Source organism: Pseudopipra pipra, chromosome 2 (assembly GCF_036250125.1).
Source record: "Pseudopipra pipra isolate bDixPip1 chromosome 2, bDixPip1.hap1, whole genome shotgun sequence".
NCBI classification, from domain to species: domain Eukaryota; kingdom Metazoa; phylum Chordata; class Aves; order Passeriformes; family Pipridae; genus Pseudopipra; species Pseudopipra pipra.
The window spans coordinates 83,815,065-83,836,230 of record NC_087550.1 but is presented as its reverse complement, the minus strand read 5'-3'; the positions used below and the strand labels follow the sequence as shown (position 1 = coordinate 83,836,230).

The following is a 21,166-nucleotide window of genomic DNA, read 5'->3' as shown; positions in this document are numbered from 1 at the left end:
AAGAAAAACCTTCAAAATTATCTAATACACTGCTGCAATAGAAACTTAAAATAATACACCCTTTCCATAAATAATGCAGAACTTTATTGCCTTCATTTAAACCAAAGCATCTCAGACACAGTTTGCTGGAAAAATTCACCTTTTCAACTTGTTTGATTCAGGCTTTTCTTTTTTTCTTCCCATAGTCCTTGATGGCAGAGAGAGGTGAAATGTGTGCAAAGACTGGCCAGACAGACAAAACTCCCTTTACTTATGCTGCTACCCCAAGAAACCTCACTTAGGCCCAATGAATTTTAATCCTGAATTCGCAATACTTAGTTGGTGACAAAAGGCAATTCATCTTCTTTTGACGTAAAGTACGTACTTTGAGAGCCCGTTCAAAAATTCACTTTTGCAGCATGAAAGCACTCAAAAGCTGAAGTTTGTTCCTCTATTGCCCCTCCAAAAAGATGTCTCTGCTGTACCAAAAAGGAAACATTAGGCTGTGGATTTAAAGTAGATGTCAAGAAACACAAACATAAAGCTGACTTAATAGCATAGTTTGGAAATGTGTTCTGGGCCCACCCTTGGCAGTAACACCAGGGTTTAACTCAAGTCGTAGCAATATTTCAATTTTGGTTCTCCACCCAAATAAACAACAGAAAATTATGTTGATAAATGAAAAACACCACACATATTTAAGCGAGAGAAACCATCTAAACTTCCAACATTTTTCATCCTCATTTTTTTTTAATCCAAAAGATTTGTACAGCGTTTTTAAAAAATAACTTACAAGATCAAAAAGAAAATAAATGCATAGCTTCAAATCCTTAGAATATAACTTTCCCCTGTAGCAGTAGAGTTCAAAGTCATAAAGTGCTGCAGATATGAACACACATCAGACAAATAATCTAGTAACTAACTTATTTTTCTCATTTATTTAACAATATTCCAGGCTTAGAACATTAAATAAAAATCTCACAGACAATGGGTAGGACTAACAATGGTTTTGCTCTTTTTTTTTTTTCTTTTTCTTCTCCTTTTTTTAAAAGAATGCTGAGACACATCAATTGAACTGACTACAATTTTATTTTGGATACCAAAAAATAAAAAGAAGCTGGAAGGAAGAGAGTAGTGCATTGCACTGATCTCAGTACAACTGCTCGTAAGCGTCACCGTATACGTTTAGCCCTAGGAGGACGAAGATGGAAACAATGCTGCCAAGAGGGGTAGGCCAAGTGCAGACCAGGGGAGTGGTTCTGCGCTCTGCCTTGGCTGTGAGGGCATGGCTTTGCATTATGCTCACGTAAGGAAGGATCCACACACCTCGCACTAGCATTTGCGCAGCAACTTGAGGGCTAGCGGTGGTGGTAGCAGTGGAGGTGGAGCAAGCAAGAGCAGCTGGTTCTCAACGGACATAAAAACCAAGAGGTCTTCCTGGCAGGCTGCTAGGGTGCAGGTATCTCGCTCCCTTCTGTAATTTGATTTTGCTGCCCTCACAGATAGGCCTACATACCTGTGGGAGTTTAAGCCAAGCCTGCATTTTGCACCTTGGGCAATCACATACACCTCTTTCTTCAGTGGACATGGAGAGTAGCAATATTCAACAGGATGCACAGTGCGGGTACTTTGTACAAGTGCAAATCAGTTTTCAGCCACACTACCCGCTAAATGCGCTTTTCCCGGGCTTAAACATGCTGTGTAGTTTGCTATGACTTACTTCACTGTTCCTTCACTCTAACCTCTGCTCTTCCTCCCCACCCACCTGCCCATTCCCAGCACGTAAAAAGAACACAGAGGCCTCAAGCTTCCAAGAACTATTAAACCTAAACATAAATAGTTTGGCAATATATTCAATTCCATTGCTATTCTCATTTTTGTACGTTCCTGCTGCCTGTGCCCTTTTTACAACCAAACGTCCATGGATTGCCACCATGATTAAAAAATATTTGACTTTCTTCCTCCAGAACAGTAACAGTCAGTCTTCAACAGACCTCTCTCCAGAAAGATTGTGCTCAACATAGTTGTAGACTGAGGTGAGGAAAGGTGAGACACCAGTAACAGAAATAAAACCCCAAGCAAACCTTGACTGTAAGTGGAAAACGCCAGGAGTCCTCCACTGCACCTCAGAGAAAAAAAGACTACTCTGTATCTAGCATAAAATCTAATTTTGTTTATGACCTGCAGTATTTCATAAGAGATGTGGGGTTTCAGGTTAGTTTCTTTTCTTTTTTCTTGTTTGCCAAGTTCCCAAAAGGTCTTAAAACACTGATGCTTAGAGACACAAAGGGAGCAATTACAATACACAGCTAATCAGAAACAGCACTCAAACATCAGACTGGATGGGACTAAAGTCCACTCTACAAACTGAATCAAAAAGAGATAAGAGAAAAAAAGTTTTTAAGTGCTAACAGAGTAAGAAACTATTTTAAGGACTCACTAAATACATGTGAGGAAACAGAGGGGTCCCCTTCTTTTAAATATATTTACATAATATTAAAGCTTTTTATTTTGCTTTTCTTGCCAACAAAATTTTCTAGCTACCCTGGGCAAAGTTCCCATTAAATTAAGAGGTTAACGATTTTGTAACATAGACAAACTGTTAGACCCATGGTCTGTAGATGTCTCCCTGGCCTCTCCTTCCCTTCTTCCCTCCCTCTGTTGCCTGATCCTTGCCTGCTTCGCACCACGTGGATCAGCCACAGCATCTGCAGGAGGCTCAAGTAACACAAAGCTGCCTCGACCCCACACTTCGTTACCACTTTATAAAAGCAAAAGAGACTACAATCAGGGCTTGCTTAGACACAAAACAAAACAAACAAAAAACCCCACAGTTTTGCCATTTAGCTGCTGTTGTTAAATGGTAAAACTGAACTAATATGGACATATCAATACCAGTTTAGAAGTGTTTATAACATTTACACCACACTGGAAAGGAAAATAAATTATCCCAGTATAAATGCATCTACACTACAGCCTATGCCAGCACAGTATCAGTTAAAATAATAATAGATCAGACCCCTAATCAACAGAATTATACCAGCTGAACTTTTGTAGCATAGACCAGGCCTAAGACATGAGGTAGTGAAAAATCAGGCTCAAGATCTTTTTTCATTCCATAGCATCAATATACTCTAAAAATATTCACTGCTCAGATTTATAGATTTTAAAAATGTTTAAAATCCAAACTTTTAAAGCTAGCATCCTGAGTTACACAGGATTTACAAATGGAGGCATAAATCTTAAAAACTCCCTTGCTCAGGGACCTAATTCAGGAAAATATTTTTATGATAGAAAGCAAATAAGCATGTGTTTGTCTCCCACTGAAGCAAGTGGAAAGGAAGCACATGGGTAAGTGCTTTCTGAAATCTGGGCCATAGTCAGAAATCATGGTCTTTGCAGAATTTATTTCCTCACTCATTTCAGTGCTGTTTAATCACAAGTCATTCATGTTTTAAGACAGCAGGAAAAACACAGACAATGGAAGCTAAATCAAGTTTGTTACAACTGTTCAATATTTACAGCATCATAGCATAAAACAGAAGTATTTTTGGTAACTTAAGACAAATACTTTTTTCTTTGTTATTAAATGTACCGCTGCAGTCCTGTTAAACAAACCCACTGTCTCGAATATTAAAGAAATTGTTGTTTATGTTTACTGAGTCATTTAAATTAAAAATCTGTTCCTGTTCCAAACCCCACTCTCCTTCATCTTCATCCTCTGGTTCTGCCTCGGACCCATTCCGACTGTTTTCGTACAAAAAGATCTGCTCATCCACATGAGCCGGGGCTAACCGGTTTCTCTTTGCACTCACAACATTAGCAGAAGAACCAAAAAGGCGTTCAGGGAAGACCCTTGTGGCAAGAATACACCAGTATTTTTGAAGAACCTTTGGTAAAACTGGAAACAGTGCTAGTCTGTCAGACCACCACTTCAGTGGGTCTTCATTCAAACCGAGGACCTTTTGTGACTTGAAGTTGCTCAACTCCTCAACGATTTGAGCATGCCACTCCTCCTGGTCTTCAACGCCTCCTGTCTGGCAGAAGATCTCTGCAAGCATGTTGTTGATGACACTAGTAGGAGGAGGAGTGGAAGAGATGATGATTTTTTTCATAGGAGGTTCTTCTGTAACAGTGAAGAATTTCTCTTCAGTCCTAAAGCTATTTTCTTTTACTTTCTCCAGCAGGCTTTTTGCTTCTTCCACCACTCTGTTTTCCACCTGCTGCCTCTCAAAGGCTGAAAGAAAAGGCAGTTTTTTGTAGCGGGGATCCAAGAAAGTTGCAACATTGAGAAACATGTCTATCTCAGGTGTGTGCTGGTAGGTGGTTGACAACTCTTTAGCAATCACCTCCTTTGCCATGCTGATTTCTTTCAAATCATTCTCTTTGATGTTCAGGGTAGTATTCAGAAGCATGTGGAGAAGTGGCTTCACCATACTTATTGTGGGGTACTTTGAAGCAGACATCATCTCCGCAACCTGCTTAAAAGGCTGCAGCAGCTCCACCAGCCCTTCGATTGTATTCCACTCACTGGATTCCAGCATGAGGTGGTGGTTGTTGCTGTCCTCCACGAGAACAGCCGCAATGACAAACTGCTGCTCCTTGAGGCGCTGCAGCATAGCGAGAGTGCTTCCCCACCAGGAAACACGGTCGCTTACCAGCATGCAGTGGAGAATATTCTGCTGCTTCTGCTTCTCGCTCAGCATGTACATTGCGACCGTGGACTGCTGAAAATACTCCACCAGTTTTCGGCACCTGGCAAGAAGGCTGCAAAGTTTGGGGAGCTGAAAAGCTTGTTGTATCCCTGTGTTAAAAGTGTGCCCCAAACAAGGCATCTGTACGGGAATATCTAGGAGAGAGCAAGCTTTCACAATGTCTTTACTGTAATCTGTTGTAGCACCAAAGACTTTTGTATTGATCCCCCACTCAATGAACGTTTCGTAAAGGACTCGTGTAATAGTCTCTGCAGTGTTATCCTCTGGCACTTCAAAGGTTTTTAAACACCGCGAGTTCACAGCCAGGCAGTTGGCAGCACTGCTGCTGAGAAAGTGAACCGCAACCGTTACGTACGACCTGTTCTGGTTTTCGCTCCTCCACATGTCTGTGGATATGCCACACCACAGAACCTCCGTGAGTTCTTTCAGCACAATTTCTCTAATAGCACTGTACTTTTCGGGAATAGCTTTTGTACAGAAGTACTTCCGGCTCGGAAGTTCATACCTGGGGTCTGCTGTTCTCAAGAGGGCCTTGAAGGTGGGTTCATCAACAATGGAGGCCGGATACATGCCCTCGCAAATTAAGCTGATGACTGCAGATGTCAGTTCCTGATGTTTTTTGTTTTCGTAGTTCTGGTAGGTCTTCATGATGAGGCTATCTTGAACAACCTGCTGCGACGACTCTGGCTTGATCTTTGAAAATGCTGTGGCAAAGGCTTCCCTCATTTGCTCAGTGTTACTTTTCACAAATTCACAGAATTCATCAGGGTGATTTTTCTCAAGGTGGTAGGAAAGGTTGGACGTGTTTCCTGAATAGGCAATTTGTGCCATGCAAATACGGCAGTAGATCTTCTTCCACTGTAATATGCATCCTTCTGCATTGGTATCAAACCCAAAGTACTTCCACACTTTACTCTTTGCTCTTGGGTGAGCCACTAACTTTAGGTCTGATGGGGAACCTTCTAAACTTTTATTCTCCATTGCTTCTTGGCCACCGTCCCACCTTTTGATCCTTCACTCATTAATGAGTACCTGATAAAGGCAGCAAGATAAAGATACAATGAGAAAGCACAAGTTTGACCACACTCAACTATGTGAAATCAGCGTTTCTGTGAATGTATCAAGAAACCTACCTTACAAATTACATTTGCAAATTTCAAGATGAGATTTGCAGGAAGTGTGACCTACAAGAAGCCCAACAGAATGTCAAAAATTAAAAAGGGTTTTAATATATCACATTCTGTGAAACTGAGCTAGAAGATCTGCATAAATCTTGTTTCTGGAATTACATAATTCTGGGTAGAGAAAGTGTAACCACCACCACAGAGTTGATACATTACTGTCACACAAACTGGTCATCTGCTATAGCATTTTCCTGCCTCTTTAGTTAGGGTTAGACCAACATCCTCTTGTCTAAAAATTACTGAACTCTGCTGTTAACATTTAGTTCAATTGAAACTTGATACTGAAGGAGCAAAAGTTTTCTTGTTTATTTTGAAAGAAGTTTTGCTTGTTCCAGCTTTTGCTTAAAAAAAATAAAATCTGTGATGCAAATTATAACATTAATCTGCTTCTCTGAAATGTAAAATTGTTTTCTGACTGAAATAAAAAGAAAAGGAGCTTGAACCTACATGCAGATCAACAATATATACCTGACACTTTTCCTGTCCCTGGAATAACAGCATTATAATTACAGGAAAAGCAGAGAGGGAAGCACTAATAAATGTTTTTATCCACATCAGCTGGAAAATAATTTTACTGTATTTTCTTCAAAAGGCTAGAGAAGTCAGGAGGGGGTGACACTCTAGAGATGAGTGTAGCGATAGGGCAAGACTTGGCAATCTGTACCTCAATATCTGCACAGGAAAATACTTCTTGTGCAAACAGTCATGTGCAAGTACATGAGGCCTACAGTGTCTCTGTGCACAGGGCCAGCAGCTGCAGCTGGTTTCACTACATCAAAAAGCCAAGTCACAGCACAGCATGACTGTACCCTGACGCTTCTCTATTTCTTCCACACCACCGTGACAGCAACAAGATCTTTGCCAGGGCCTTGGCCAGGACTGGGAAGGAGAAGGAAGCTATCAGTTAAACATGGATACAACCTCCTCCACAAAAATCCACAGGAAGAGAACAGGAGAGGAACATCAGGAGCACTGGCCTGAAAGCAATGGCATTGTTCCTTCTCTGCTCCTCAGGAGCCGTACTTGCACCCAAGCCCAGAAATCCTCAGCTGGTAAGACTGGCTGGTTGGGGCAGGAAGAAACAATCTGACTTTTTCATGTTGCTGCAAGGGAATATAAATAAAAATAAATGTATTTGTGCAAGCTTCTCTGTTGATGAACATTCTCTAGAAAAGATACTTTTCTCTCTGAACTACAGCTAGTATTTAGAAACATTTTCTGAATGTCTTGAATGAAAAACCAAAGACAGGTTAACCAAGACTAAACATATTTATCTAAACAAAGCTGTTGGTTTAGAAGCAGAATGAGAGATACAGGGCAAGCATTTTATTGGATTTGTTCTGAAGATTTACTTCTGGGTGTAGACATTTTGAGGGAGGGGCAATGTTCTGCCTACTAGCGTGCCTTCTACTGTGATTCATTCAGTGCCTTTAAGTTGCCAGGACAAACTACTGATTCAACGTGGTAATGCTGCCTAATTCCAAAGACATATCAACAGCACCAAGGTATGCAATCCCACAAAAAGTGATGATTTTGAAAGACAAAGTGGTGCAATGTGTAATGATGTAACCCTGCCACAGCATCAGACTGTGCATTGACAAGACATATCAATATATATTGTTATTGCTTTTAGATGCCTCTATTTCAACCCATGACAGGGTGTCTCAAGGAAACATAGAGGCTCATGGCATTTCACTAAACCTTACAGTTTCCTCTGCAGTTATCTGGCAATTCCTGAAAGCAAGGAGGAAGGCACCGTAATAAAAAAGTTGATGTGTCTTTAATATCTAAACTTAGTATGACACACCTTGGATCATAAAAAGTTCATCACAGACTGATAAAGTAGAAGTTATTTTAGAGTATGGGAGTGTTACAGACTCACCCTCCCCTTTATTCTTATGTATGTTACAGCTTTGCAATTGTTTTAAGATGTATCTGGCACTTGGTGACAGTGGCACAGAGGAGCACTGCCACAGATAAGGATATGCCAGCATAACACAGCCTTTATTATAATGCTGTAAACCACACTTCAGCTGTCATAATAGCTCAAATATAAACTGCTAATCATCCCTGCCTCTCCTAGAGTGTTACACAGTAAAACTGGCATTATGAACACAAACCAAAAACACCACACCTCTCATCTTTCTAAAAGAAGAGGTAAACCTTTCCTTTTTCAGTGAAAGTGTTCCCAGCCTAGTCTTGGCAAGAACAGCAGCAGCTTCAACTCTGAGGCAAGCTGAAGACACCAGTACCTGGTTGAATGAAATCCACCGGGAATGAAGCATCTTGTTGCCTTTGGGAAGTGCCTCAGCTTGTTACAAAGACAGCTGATGGAAATGCTCTCTTTTAGCTTGCTGAACTTTTCCATGGTAAAACAATATAGTCCCACTATGGTTTGCTGAAAAACCTTGTGCACGCAGAAGCCTCCAGGCTACAAACCTGCCTCTTCCTTTCTCCCTTGATTCCCACCCACATGAAACAGAGCACACCTTCGGAGAAGCTGCTGTTTTCCTCACTTCCTCCATGCAGCTGGCTAACACCACCAGCCAGTACTGGGGCTGAGGTTTCTAAGAGCCTGCAGAGAGGATCCTCTGTTGGCTTTGCAGCACATTCATCTGCCACAGGAGGAAAAGGGGTAAGAGTCCAGATTTCCTAGCCCTAGCACCTCATCCCTGTTGTCCCTGGGGCAGACTGTGCTGCCTCCTCACACTTCTCAGACCCCTCTCATTTCTCCCTCCATGAAGAAAATTGGTTCAAAACCCATATGAGAGTCACTTGCATTGTGAAACCAAGCACGGGGATGTGAGGAAACGTGGGGTGTGCAGCCACCCTGCAACCTTTAGGTCTGCCCCCTTGTGCATGCACAGGGATGGCACCTTGTCTACCTACACTACAGGTATGGCTGTCCACAACCCTTGCCTCAGTCAGAACAGAAACAACATATAGTTTCTTCACTTCTGAAACTAGCTTAATAACTCTCTCAAGTGCGTGCATGGGGGACAGGGTTTAAGTTGGTAGATGCAACTTTATTTTTGCTTGCCATTAATCTGTCCTACCTGGTCACTTCTCTACTCACCTCTGGAGGATTTACAACCTTGAACTCACACAGCTTTGATCAGGAAGTGCTTGACCTCTCATTGTGGTTTACACATATAAAGTAAAAGCCTTTGATATATGAATCAAAATTAAAAGATGCATGTTCCCAAATCAATATTTCACGATTAACTGTAAAGAAACTGGTTCAAATGACACTGAATAACTAGGAACTGGGGCAAATAAAAAACACATCTGAAATTTCAATCACTTTTATGAAGAACAGGAGTCACCTTTAAGGTCTTCTGAACTTCATCCGTATTACTACCTTCTTCAGAGTCAGGTTTCTACACTTCGCAGGTACAAAATTTAACTAAAAAGACTTCAAAACTACTATAAAACATTTAGCATATAGGCTTTCCCTAACAAATTTCAATGAATTATGTACAGTAGAAGAGAGAATGCAGGAGAAAGATGCCAAATAAACTCCTTGAGAAGCTTTTAAAATATGAAAAGGGAATATTTTTATTACATGAATGATTTTTGTTATCAGTAGCATGACTTTCAGTGATCACATTTCCACTATTAATATCCTGGTGCCACAATTAATATTAATTTATCTTTTATTAATCCAATGATTAGATTTGTGTTTTTAAAAAGCTGTTTATATCAAGAACTTTAGTCATGCAGGGCTTTTTTTTCCCCTCCAATTAATTAAGATTAAGCACTGTAAAAGAAGGCAAAGCAGTAATTTCTAATGAAACTATTAATCATTTAAACCATTGAACACTAACAGAGTTTACACTACATATCGGCAGTTATACCATTTATGCACTTACTACTTGCAAAAATGTTTTAAAGTAAGTTTAACCTAAGTTGCCCTTCATTTCTGCACTTTCCTGCACACTGACTTTAGTTAGCGAAAACAATCGCTGACTGCACCCCGATTATCATCCCAGCTCTGTATTCCTTTCCCTGACCTTCATGATCAGAATTTCAGGTCAACTGAATAGTGAATGTTACTGTCTTTTTGGTTTGCAACTAACAACAATTACCAAGTTTTTGCACTGAATCTAGATTTCAGAGTTTAAAATGTCCTCTCTCTCCAAAAAGCTGTCTTGAATCCTATCTATAAAAATCAGATAAACTGCTGTAAGATATGACAGAACAGATGGTCACTTTTAAAAGCCATGTGAAAGCACATGTGCCAAGAGCATACAACTCTTAAGTTAGGGTCAAGAAAAAATAAAAGAAAAATGAAACTAATTTTGTTTACTTGAATTAAAATCCAAGAGCACTTCTTCTCGGCAAAGGTAAGAAAGCAAGCTTTTCTTGGAAAATTCAGAGGCAGAAGGGCTGCACTGACACCAGATCCCTTCACTCACCCACAGAGCTCAAGGATGGTAGCCACCAGGCATCCATCTGTTTTAAACCTTCTCCAGGAGAGCTGCACCACTGCTGTACAAAGAGTGAGAACTCCAGTGCGGAAACTGTGGCCAAGGGAGCCAGGATCAGAGGCATGGTTGGCTCTGCTGCCCCATCCTGCCCTTCCCAGCCCTGCTTTGCCGCTCCAGGCTCTACCCCAGTAAGGCACCCTGACAATAAAATGCCTGTTCTTGTAAGAATAGATGTAGAAAATATATAGAAAATGTTAAACATACACACCTTTCTAGAGTACAGTCTGACAAAGTTACTTGGCGTTTTCTTACAGCAACTGTAGTTTACTGATCCAAGCTTGTTCTAACAATACTTCTCCTTTTTGTTGCACTGCCACCGCTACTTTGAAGTTATTACAGAAACAAGGTTAATTTGGGTAAAAAGGTTCCAGTTGACAAGCTGATTCACTTTTTTAAGCAATGGCTGGACACATCAAGTTGGAGCAAGGCAGCAGGTAACTGCCAAGAGGGAACTGCGTGCGAACAACTAGCTGAGGAGGAAACCACTTGTCCTTGGAAAAAGACACCCGGAGTTAGGGCTCAAAGAAAGCTTTTCACATCTGTCAAATCTTCCCTGGTCCTACTCAGGTAAATGACGTTTCCCAGGTTGGATCTTCACTGTCTTCCTCCGGCATTTCCAAATTCAACACTTTTTTTTAATAGTAGCTAAGAGCAGACTGCAACAAAACACTCGGGTCACATTTTCGTCATGCCGTTTCTCTGTGGTTCAAAAAAAGATTTGGAAAGTGTTACACACCCTAGGCACAATACCCAGCTTTGCTCTGCCAAGAAACACTAACACTAGAAAAATGCTCAGATGACTTCAAACTGTACACACATCTGTCTTTTCTGTCACCAGGGTCCTCTCGTTTGTTTGGGGGGTTTATTGCTGTCTTCTGAGAATGAGAAAGGGAATCCCAGCAGAAGAATCAAGAATGAACAAAAAGAAGACAAAACGCTACCCAAGGATGCCACATGTGATGAAACGGACAAATATACTCTTACTTTGTGGTGTGCTATCTCCTCCCCAGTAATTCAGATACTCTCTATACCAATTTCCTCATCTGCCTCAACTCCTCACTAAAACACTAGGCCCTTTCAATACTACTTTTTTTACTGTTCCTCTGGTTAAAACTATCGACAGGGCCACAAAGGCTTACTGGCTGCTAAGCAGAGGAAGTTAAAGGCAAAGACTTGCATGCAGTTGTACGGTTGCCTCTGATGATAACCTATGCATCCATCCGGACTTGTAGTTTGCTCTAAGTTTATAAACTCAGAAGCATTTTAAAGTCTGCAAGAGTAATGAGAGGAAGAAGGAAATTGAGACTGCTGTTTTTTCTAGCAAACTCAAAAGTTTGCTCTAGTCAGCATTAAACATGCTGTTGATCCAAATCAGAAAAGTGCAAAAACCTTACTTCTCAAACAAACTACTAACCTGGAGTCCTTTACTAAAAATTACGAGTGTCACTCTCTTGTCAGCTTAAAGGCTGTCAGCGAGTGACAGCCGGCATCAAAGCTCTTGGAGCGCGGGTTCATTCCCCTCCTGGAGCGGCCGGGACGGGAAGCCGGGGCCGGCGGTCCCAGCCGCCCGGCGGGGCGGGGGCACAGTGGGCGGCGGCAGGAGCTGCCCTCCGCTACCTGCCTTCCGAGCACCTACCTGGGCAGAGGGAGGGAGGGAGCGCCCGCGCGGCTCTGAGTCGAGGTCTGAGGCGACACCGTCAGAAAGCCAAAGAGAGGAAGAGGAGAAGCGGGGACCCTCGGGCGCAGAGCCCCCGCGCCGCCTCCCGAGGCCGCAGTCAGGCCGGCGTGCAGCCAGGCGCCCGGCCCCCGCCCCGCCCCGCGTCCGGGGCGGCCGCGGCCCGGGGGCCGGACGGGGCGGTGGGGCCGGGGCCCGCCGTCGGCAGCGAAGGCGGGGCGCGGCGGGGGCGGGGAGGGCGCCCCACCAGCCGCAGCCCCCCGGGCCGCTGCCCTGGGGCGGCCCGGCGGGTCCTGCTCGGCCGGCGGAGGGGAGCGGGGGAGGAGCCCGGCGGCGCCCGTGCTGGGGCCGCCGCGGCGCGTTAGCCCCTGGCCCGCTGCGGCGGATGCGGCGCGGCCCGGCCGCCCCGCGCTGCGGACAAGGTCGCGGCTGCCCTGCCCTGCCCTGTCCTGTCCTACCCTACCCTGTCCTGTCCTGTACGGCTGCCCTCGGCCGGGCCGCACAGCCTCGCCCCGGTGCTGCCCGCGGCGGGAGGCTCGGCAAACTTTCCCCTCTCCGCGGCGGGGCCCGCCACCCCCGGCCCAGAGCCACCCCGCCCCGCGGCGCCGGCTGCGGTGCTCACCTGAGACCGGGCGGCAGCGCGAGTGAAAGCGGCGGCGCAGCTGGTGCAGGATGACGCGGAGGCCGATGCAGTACACCCGGAGCAAGGGCACCAGCGCAGACAATAGCGACATGGCCGCCTCCCGCCCCGCGGCGGCGGCGGGCTCGGGGCGCGGCGAGGAAGGCACTCGAGCAGCGGGCGGCCAGCGCGGTGTCCCCGCCGGGCCGGGGGGCGGCGCGGCCCCCACCCACCCACGGAAGGGAAAGCGCCGCCGCTGTCACAGCAGCGCCCGGGCTCGCCGCGGCTCCCGCCCTTCTGGGCATGTGCGGTGGCGGGGGAAGGGAAGGGGCGGCGGCGGGCGGACCGGCCTCGGCGGCGGCAACGACGGGGCGGCGGCTCGGCCTCCGCCGGGACGCCAGGGGAGCTGGGGACGGGGCGAGGGGCGGCGTGTGCGACTTGACGGGGAGGCAGGGGCGGTGTGACAGCCCGTCCGGTGAGGCCGGCGGGGCAGGGGCGCAATGACTCGCTGCCAGGTCTGTGGCAGCTACAAGCAGGCAGTGCCCAGGCGGGTCGAGGCACACGGCGCTGCCTCAGCATCCCGTGGCTGAAAGCGCTTATCGGGTTGTCCCACCATTTCCCTTCTCTGGCACAGAGGAGGGGCTGCTGCTGACTCCCACGGGCATCGCTGCGGCTGGGCACGGCCCCTGTGACCTCAAGCTCTCGTGGTCTCAGTTGCAGGTACCAATTTCACTAAATACAGCTCAATATACAGAGCTTTCCTACACCAGAAGCCTGAATTTTATACCAGCCTCACGAATGCATTCTTTACAGCGATAACTGTTGTATCGAATGATATAACTTGGTGTTACCAGTTTTCAGTCCTCAGCCTCATTTTTAAAACGCCGAGTACTCGGGACAGAAGAGCGCATCCTACCTACCAGTTCTTCTGGTAGTTGGCTGGTTTCGGCTACAGGAAATACAGCTCCTAGTCCTAACGTCGTGGTTTTCATTCAAGAGCTGGCAGGTTTTCATAAATGCAGATGAGTCTCAATATTGATACAAAACCAAACCAAAACCAACCAGAAAAAAAAAATAAATTCATTTCACAATAGGAGACATTGACCTTTATATTCAGCTTCAAATCTTTACGTAACTTTTTGTCTTTGAGAATGATGGGAAGCCATACAAGGTTCTGGAAGTGCATTTGAAATGTAATCTCCTCTTGCCCTTTAAAAAAAAATCACTCCATGCTTTCTAGAAAAGATTTTCTGTCTTCTGTCAGAACTACACATAAAGTAAAAGCATAGTGTGTAGTTGCTCCAGGACAAAACCAAGCATTTAATTTTATGTATCTTTGGTGATTATTTTTTTTATTAACACATGAAATTATGCAAACATAAATAATAAACATCATGAAGTCACATCAGTGAGGGATTCATTCTTAATATATATTTTTTGCAACCATGCATGGAGCAGTAAAAAGAGCAACACATAAAAAGACATGAAAGAATAAACACTGACATTTAGTAAACGTGAATTATTCTTTCAACTTATCTCAGTAAAAATCAAATCTTGCCTCTTTTAAGTTGCTTTACATACTTTTCTCAGGACTACAGCATTAATGAAAGCTCTTTCAACATTAAACTGTGAAACTTGCCTACAGTGTATTTACACAATCTAGATATAAATGTACCATGCTTTCTCAGGTTTTCTAGTATAATAGAATCAATTGATGGGTATTCAAGCTACTGCAATAAATACTCCTCTGTCTTTTATCAGACAACGCTATCCAAAGAATTAGGCTAAGTGGGGGAAAACCGATGGGTTGACATTCTAGTCTTATTGGTCCCACTACTTTTTCTCAGGGTGTTACAATTATTTTCAACCCTTTGTGGTTCATGAGTACGGCTTCACAGAAAGGATGAGGAAAATTTGTTTACATAATATTAAATTATTTTTTCTAAAGCCTTATGGGGCATAGAGGAGAAATGAAAATATTAACAAAAGGCTGTAAGTCTTTGATTCTTTTCAAATATTGTCTTATAATACCCTAATATTGTACTATAATACCCTAATTTTAGTCGATACTTCCTTTTCCTTGGTTTTCAATAGTCTGCATCTTCTTATTGACGCTTTGGGTTTTCTTCTTGCAATCATTCACTGCAAAGCCTCAAGTATTCAAGCTGGAATCTCATCCATCTACTTTAGATACCTCACTGAGATGTTATTACCTCAATGAAATTTTAGGTGTCTTAGCCCTAGAAGGGACAAAAGGAGCAATCTAATTCCTCAGCTTTGCTTATTGGCACAGGACGGAAAGAGAGGCACTTCTGAAGACCTGCAGATCTTGGAGGCACCTAGAGTGCCTCCTCCTTTCCATTAATTGCAAGTGAACTCACAGTGCCAGTGGACAAAGCCAGCCTGCAGCTAGTGCAGTGATATCCTCTTGGAAGCTCATCAGAAACACTCCTAATGCTCCATCGACACATGCTCCAGTCTCTCTGTCCCTCCTGCAGGACTGACATTAATGAGATCACAGTGCTTCCATCCACATTTTGCATAAAGATGCAAAAACCCATAAGAAAGGAAGTGGAAGATGTTTCTAGACTCTAATTAAACCCTGAGATCAAACTTCCCAGCAGAATGGCATACTCAACAACCATCAGCTAGTAGGGAAGGTAGGTGTTGCAGCTGAGGGCCTGTGCAGCCAGGAACACATGAGGCATGGGCCCACATCAGAGAAGACAAAAGCAAACCCAAGGTTATTCTAGCAGTTCAGGCACTCTCTGGCACGGGGTGGAGGGTTATGAGGTTATGCCTTGTTTTTCTTTTCTCCTGTATGACACATCTTTTCCAGGTATGTGAGTTTGCTCCCCCTGGTTTTCCTCCTCTTGAGATGAGAACTGGAGCCAACAACTCCTCGTATCCACCACACAGTGGTTCAAGTCCAGTAGGAGAGGTTGATGCTTTTTGCCCAAGCATGGCGTAATAGTTGGGGCAGTCTCATAAGATGTCGATGGTGACACATCAATCCCTCTCAAATGGTAAAATGTACACCTGCACTCCTGTGCTTAGCTCAAGACACACTCTCTATATGTATGTCAAAGCTGATGGCCCATGCCGGAAGAAGCCAGACATAATTCTGACTGCTGCTAATTTTTCAGGCTTCTAAAAGGGATTTAAATGCCTGTCTTCCTAAGCTGGATTGTATTGGGACTTGAGGCAAGAGATAAGTACCTATCTTCCCAGAACAGGATCTCCTTAGCATGTGTGGGTGAATATAGTTAAATGCCTGAGGAGCTTTCAGGTTCAGTAGGGAGTTGCTCACAGTAATAGGCAGTGCTGGGAAACAGTCATTTGGGATTGCATCTGGAACTCATGTAGGGTTTTGAGCACCTGCAGACAATTTTGACAGATTGCATATGCTTTTTCCCCCCTACCTTTATGCAAAAGAAGAGTAATTTTAGATACCCTCAAACTAGGCATTGTTTTGCTTATATTGGGCATTTGAGCATAGCAGGACTATATGGAGCAGTAAGCTCTTGGGCAGTCTTTGTAGTAGCTTGGGGAGGGTCACTTACTTGGAAGAGGAAAGAAATTTTGCCAGTGGGAGAGGTCTCTGCGAGCTACGCAGTAGAAAGTCCCAGGGACTGAGAGCAGGGTCCTCTGCTGTGGGCAATCATTTGATGGGACACATTTATTTTTCTTAAATAACACTGGGGAAGATAGATAGCAGACAGTGTAAGACTGACCTTCTGTGTAACAACTAGCACTGCAGCATTTGCCTAGGAAGATGGATGACTTTTGATCCCTCTCAGTCTTTTTCAGATCTCTCACTTTTCAAGAAAGTGGTCTCACTGTGAAAAACTGACCCTTGACGGTGAGGCTGTAGTCATAAGGATGTAAAGCCCAGGAACACAGTAAAGCAAAGAAGTCTAAGGGTTTTTAGCCTAGCATTTAAGTTCATAGGAATGAGGCGACACTGTTCCAATCCATATTCCCTGAAGAGCCCATGCTTTTTAGACTAGAGAAGAGCAGAATGAAATATGGACTAATAAATGCAAATATAGTCTGAGAATAGGGACACTTCCCCTCTTACACCAAATGCTCAAACCTCTCAGCTATTATGCAAGAAGCATAGTGTGCTTATTACTCCTGCTGAGTTTTATTTAAATCGACCATCTCTGCAGCAACTATTGTATTGGTGCATCTAAGTTTTCAGTGCATGTCACACTTTCAGGATGTATCTGGTCTGGAAAGCCTGGAGAATGAGTAGTTGGGTCTGAATTTGCATTCTCCTCCCCTGATATGCCTTCTCCATATCAGATAAGTTCTGAGTATCCCCTCTGCAGTTTAGTCAAGACTCAGAGGCCAGAGTCAGATGAAGGTATGCAGAAAAAAAAGCAATAACAAAAATAAAAATAATTTTTAATAAATCATCAAACATGTTTACACACAAAACTTCTACAGGAACGTAAGTGTAAAGCAGGTGAGCTGCTAACAAAAATACACAAGTTTTTGTTAAAAACAACTTCTGCCATAAACCACTTAAAAATACCAAATCTACAGGTATTAATGGCCTTCAGACTGTACTCAGTAACTTAACTTGGCCAAAAGAACAAGTCATATGGAAATTCTAAATATAACTAGCATTTCAGCAGTGGATATTAGTTCTTAGATAATTCCTGGATTTATTGGAAAATGTCTGTAAGTAGATAAACTGATTGATTAACATACATGAAGTTTCAAAAGCCCTTTGACAAGATCCTGCACAGAAGTGATGATAAGAACTCAGGAGATAAGAATCAGCATATTGAGCAGAAACAAAACCCCACAGTAAAACAAGAGCAAAAACAAAGTGATTGATTTCCATTGAGAAATCAGAGCAAAATAAGAGCAGGGTGTCAAGCTTCCATTCCACATCCAACCCTGGCTAACATATTCATTAATGTCTCAGATGGGATAAGGGAAAAGCTACTGCACCATAATGGCACTGTGTTATTTCTGTTAGTCAAGGCAGGAGATGAGCAGAGGAATTTCAAACGGATTTAAATAAGCAAGGTGTACCAGCAATATTCCAACACCAATAAAATAATGCTATTGAAAAAAGATTAATTATGCCCACTATAGAAATGGATTTGTTGACAGTTCATTTGTGTTAAAATATATCTAGTGTCAATAACTGCTACCTGGTTATTTCAGTGTTTGTATAGGGATGTCTGCAAGCACCTGGGGCATTCCCTGTGCAACACTGCTCCACCTATAGCTAAGACTATTTTGTTAATGTTCAGCAAACAGCCAGGAAGATTATTATGGTCCAAAGCAAGAGTCTTCCATGACACCCTGGTCCTCCATGCCTTTGATCTCTTCCTTAGATAAACACACCTTTCATCAGAGACATGGTTTAGCATCATTCTGATATGAAGGAATTAAAAAAGCAGAATCGCCCCTCAAAAACTGGGCACCATGGGTTGATCTGCACCTGTATTTTTGTTGCAGCTGCTGGCAAGAATACTTGAGTACTGCGTACAATAATATTATGCAAGGCAAGGTTTGTGAGGAGAATGGAGCAAACAAGCTTTCAGGTACATGTAATCCTGCCTGTACGCTTAACCAAGTGGGACTATGACAACACCATTACTATTAGTATTAAAGGTTCAGTAGCAGCGTTCACTGGTCTCATTTGTGCTGTCTGCAGGCACTTCCCTGCAAATTAAACTCACTGCTGGTGCAGCTGGGGAAAGTCAGCTTCAGCAAGCGGTGTGACTGAATTGTGTGACGACATGGGAGCCTTGGTTTTGAGCATGTCAGCCATGCTGAGTCCCACTTATGACAGATACACAGGTGACTACACACCATAAGCAGGGTGTTCTCACACTGATGACAGACGGGTGACTGGGTCAGGGAAGCTGGGAGATGGAGTTTGAATGTCAAGATCTTCAGAGTTGGACAGAAATGGCCAAAGTGGCAAGAGCTATGCCTCACAGAAATGCATGTGAGGTTGGGGCTGTGGCTAATGTTTTAGAGAGGCAGAGGAGGCACCTGCAGCTGCCTGAAGAGGGCAGTTCTTACCTGTTTTCAGCTTTTCGTACAGCCTAAAGGGACCTGGCTTTGTGCCCCGGTTGTCTGTGTGTGCCTCACACCAGCATGAAGATACTTTTCTTCATGTATTCCTGTTTCAACAATTGACTTCTTAGATGGGAGCTAATACATATTGTCTTTTGCACTTGACTGCATAGATTTCCTGGGCTCCTTGGGGGCAGGTTCTGCCCGTAGCTCTGCAACTTCAGCATGGGAAGAGCATCTCTTATTTTTGTTGTTGTTGTTAAAGACTGGCTGGGGCGTTTCCAGCTGCCTGTCTATCTAGACTGTGGCATATGAGAGAGAAAATGCAACGATGGTTTAAGAGATGCACAGAACAAGTTGGAGGGAGGATCAGGCCGAAACATGATGCAAATGCTGAGCAAAGGAAGACGACATGCAGATGACACAAGATATGAATTGTGAGAAAGGCTAGAGGTGGATTCACTTTGGTTTAACTTTGCTAAAAAATGGTCCAGCTCACTGCTAACCCAGATGATGTCACACAGTGGGAAGGATGAAGATGGGCAATTTTTTTGGTCCGTAGGGTGAGGATGTTTGAAACCAAGTGCAGCTGAAAAGCCTTGTCAAGTGAAACCATCCATCCTGTGACAGGGCTGGGGCCACCCTAACCCCAGGTGGAAGTGTGCTTATGGGGTGTGCAGGGGTGTGGACTACGAACAGGAAGGATGCTACAGTGACCTGAGCTGAGAGGTGTCTGAAGCCTGATGTTATCTTTTTCCCTTCTATATCAAATATACTGGGGAATTACTGAGAATCAGAAAGGGTCTGGCAGTTCTTTAAGCCCACTCTACACTTTTTTTATCCTTCCCTCTGGCACAGATGCTTTGTACTACTCTTTGTCAACGAGTCCTCTCTCCTTAATCTCCCTAGACACTTATTACCGCTGCAGCTTCTTCTCTAACCCCCTTAGCAGTCTCTGCACTGCTACTTTTTCTTGTCCTGGGACAGCCAACACTCTCTCCCATTTTTCCCAATTCCATCTCACTTTCTAATCACCCAGACAAACCTGTCTCTCTATCTGCCTGCAATTACTGGATTCCTTCTTCTCTTGATCACACCTGCCTGTCAGTTGTCCAAAAAGATTACGTACACCTTGAAATTTCCACTTACTATAATAAATGAATGATTGCAGCATTATATAACTTGTTTATGTTGAGCTTGTGGAGTACTAGTTTGGACTCTGGATATTCTATAGCATTATATTAATTTACTAAGCACAAAGCAACAGTGTAAAAAACTCACATGGCCAGGAAATTAACAGAATCAGCATTTTAAATTTAAAGGGAAAAGTTAAACGAAATAATAAGGAGGTCCTGCTGTTCTTGAGGACAAATTCACATATGACATAGATGACATAAGACCAGACATCTGCAAAGCCCTTTCTCATTCCGTGCCCTTGCGGTGATCAGTGTAAACACTGAGCTTTATTTTTCATTCTTCATCTCATTTTCGTCAGTATAAAATCAAATTATAGTGTGATCAGTGCCGAATTGCCTTAAGAAAAACTGCAGAGAAGATTCAGCAGGGCTCACACCTTACGCTTTCTCCTCTAACATTTGTCTCTGAGGAAGCACAAAATGTTCCATAATTGTAGTTTGATGCCCTAGAATGTATGCCTAAGAAATTATCAGAGAAAATTCATTCTGCTGATAAAATAATTTAAAGGCTGGAGAAAGCCAAGGGCTCATCCTGGCAGTTGCTAAGAAAACACTGTCAGTTTTGTTTGGTCACTGGAACAGGCTCCCCAGGGAAGTGGTCATTGCACCAAGCCTTCCAGAGTTCAAGGAGTGTCTGGACAATGCTCTTGGTCACGTGGTTTATTTTCAGGCAGTCCTGCAAGGAACAGAGAGTTGGACTCGATCCTTTTGGGCCCCCTCCAACTTGAAATATTCTATAATTCTATGTCTGATTCCAATTTTACATACGATATTAGTCTTCATATTTTTCAGAGGTCATAAACTATTTTGATGATACATAATCCATTACTTATGATAGTTTAATTTCCAAGTCTATTAAAACAGCAGTTTAATTCAACATCATCATCACATCCCAATCTGCTGAGACAGTACAGAATGAAACATTGGACATTTTTAAAAGTCTCTCACTAGAGATTCTCAAATATGTAACAAAGTGGATATTTCTCACTCCTCTCGCTGCCCTGAGAGAGAGCTGAGATTTCTCAAGCCTGATAGTTGAAATTCAGATTCCCATGAGGTGCAGTGGTTAGAAATGGTGCATTTCAGATTCTGGATTAGTCTTGGTTTCATATTGCTTTCTAATGTGCTGCTGCTGTTTCAGTAATATCAGCCATTTGCATTCAGTATTTAATGATGATAAGCCTAACGTAAAGGACTCAGCTATCACTGCTTGTATATATGTTAAATTTTTAGGTTCTGGATTTGGTTGGGTGGGGTTTT

At 43.5% G+C, this 21,166-nt stretch overlaps 2 protein-coding genes across 6 annotated transcripts in view; both read right to left on the bottom strand.

Annotated features, from left to right (window-relative positions):
* DHRSX (dehydrogenase/reductase X-linked) overlaps positions 1-21,166 on the bottom strand; it is a 204,667-nt gene that overhangs the window by 153,774 nt on the left and 29,727 nt on the right. The window contains exon 1 of one of the 2 annotated variants that reach the window (XM_064646161.1): positions 12,666-12,794. The exons of the other annotated variant lie outside the window; for it this stretch is intronic. Coding sequence (XP_064502231.1) covers positions 12,666-12,777 — 112 coding nt within the window. The 5' untranslated portion in view covers positions 12,778-12,794. Of the gene's footprint in view, positions 1-12,665; positions 12,795-21,166 lie in introns of those variants that run through there. 2 annotated transcript variants of the gene reach the window in all.
* Positions 62-12,797, bottom strand: ZBED1 (zinc finger BED-type containing 1). 4 transcript variants are annotated; one of them, XM_064646155.1, is made up of 4 exons: positions 12,666-12,797; positions 10,577-11,067; positions 5,828-5,878; positions 62-5,726 (listed from the first exon to the last, which is right to left on the bottom strand). In XM_064646155.1, the coding sequence occupies exon 4, from the start codon at positions 5,673-5,675 to the stop codon at positions 3,588-3,590; it is 2,088 nt and encodes a 695-aa protein (XP_064502225.1). In that variant the 5' UTR covers positions 5,676-5,726; positions 5,828-5,878; positions 10,577-11,067; positions 12,666-12,797; the 3' UTR covers positions 62-3,587. The 4 variants fall into 4 exon arrangements, with proteins under 4 accessions (XP_064502225.1, XP_064502227.1, XP_064502229.1 ...); XM_064646157.1 differs by lacking the exon at positions 5,828-5,878; XM_064646159.1 differs by lacking the exon at positions 10,577-11,067 and having other exon boundaries at positions 12,666-12,793.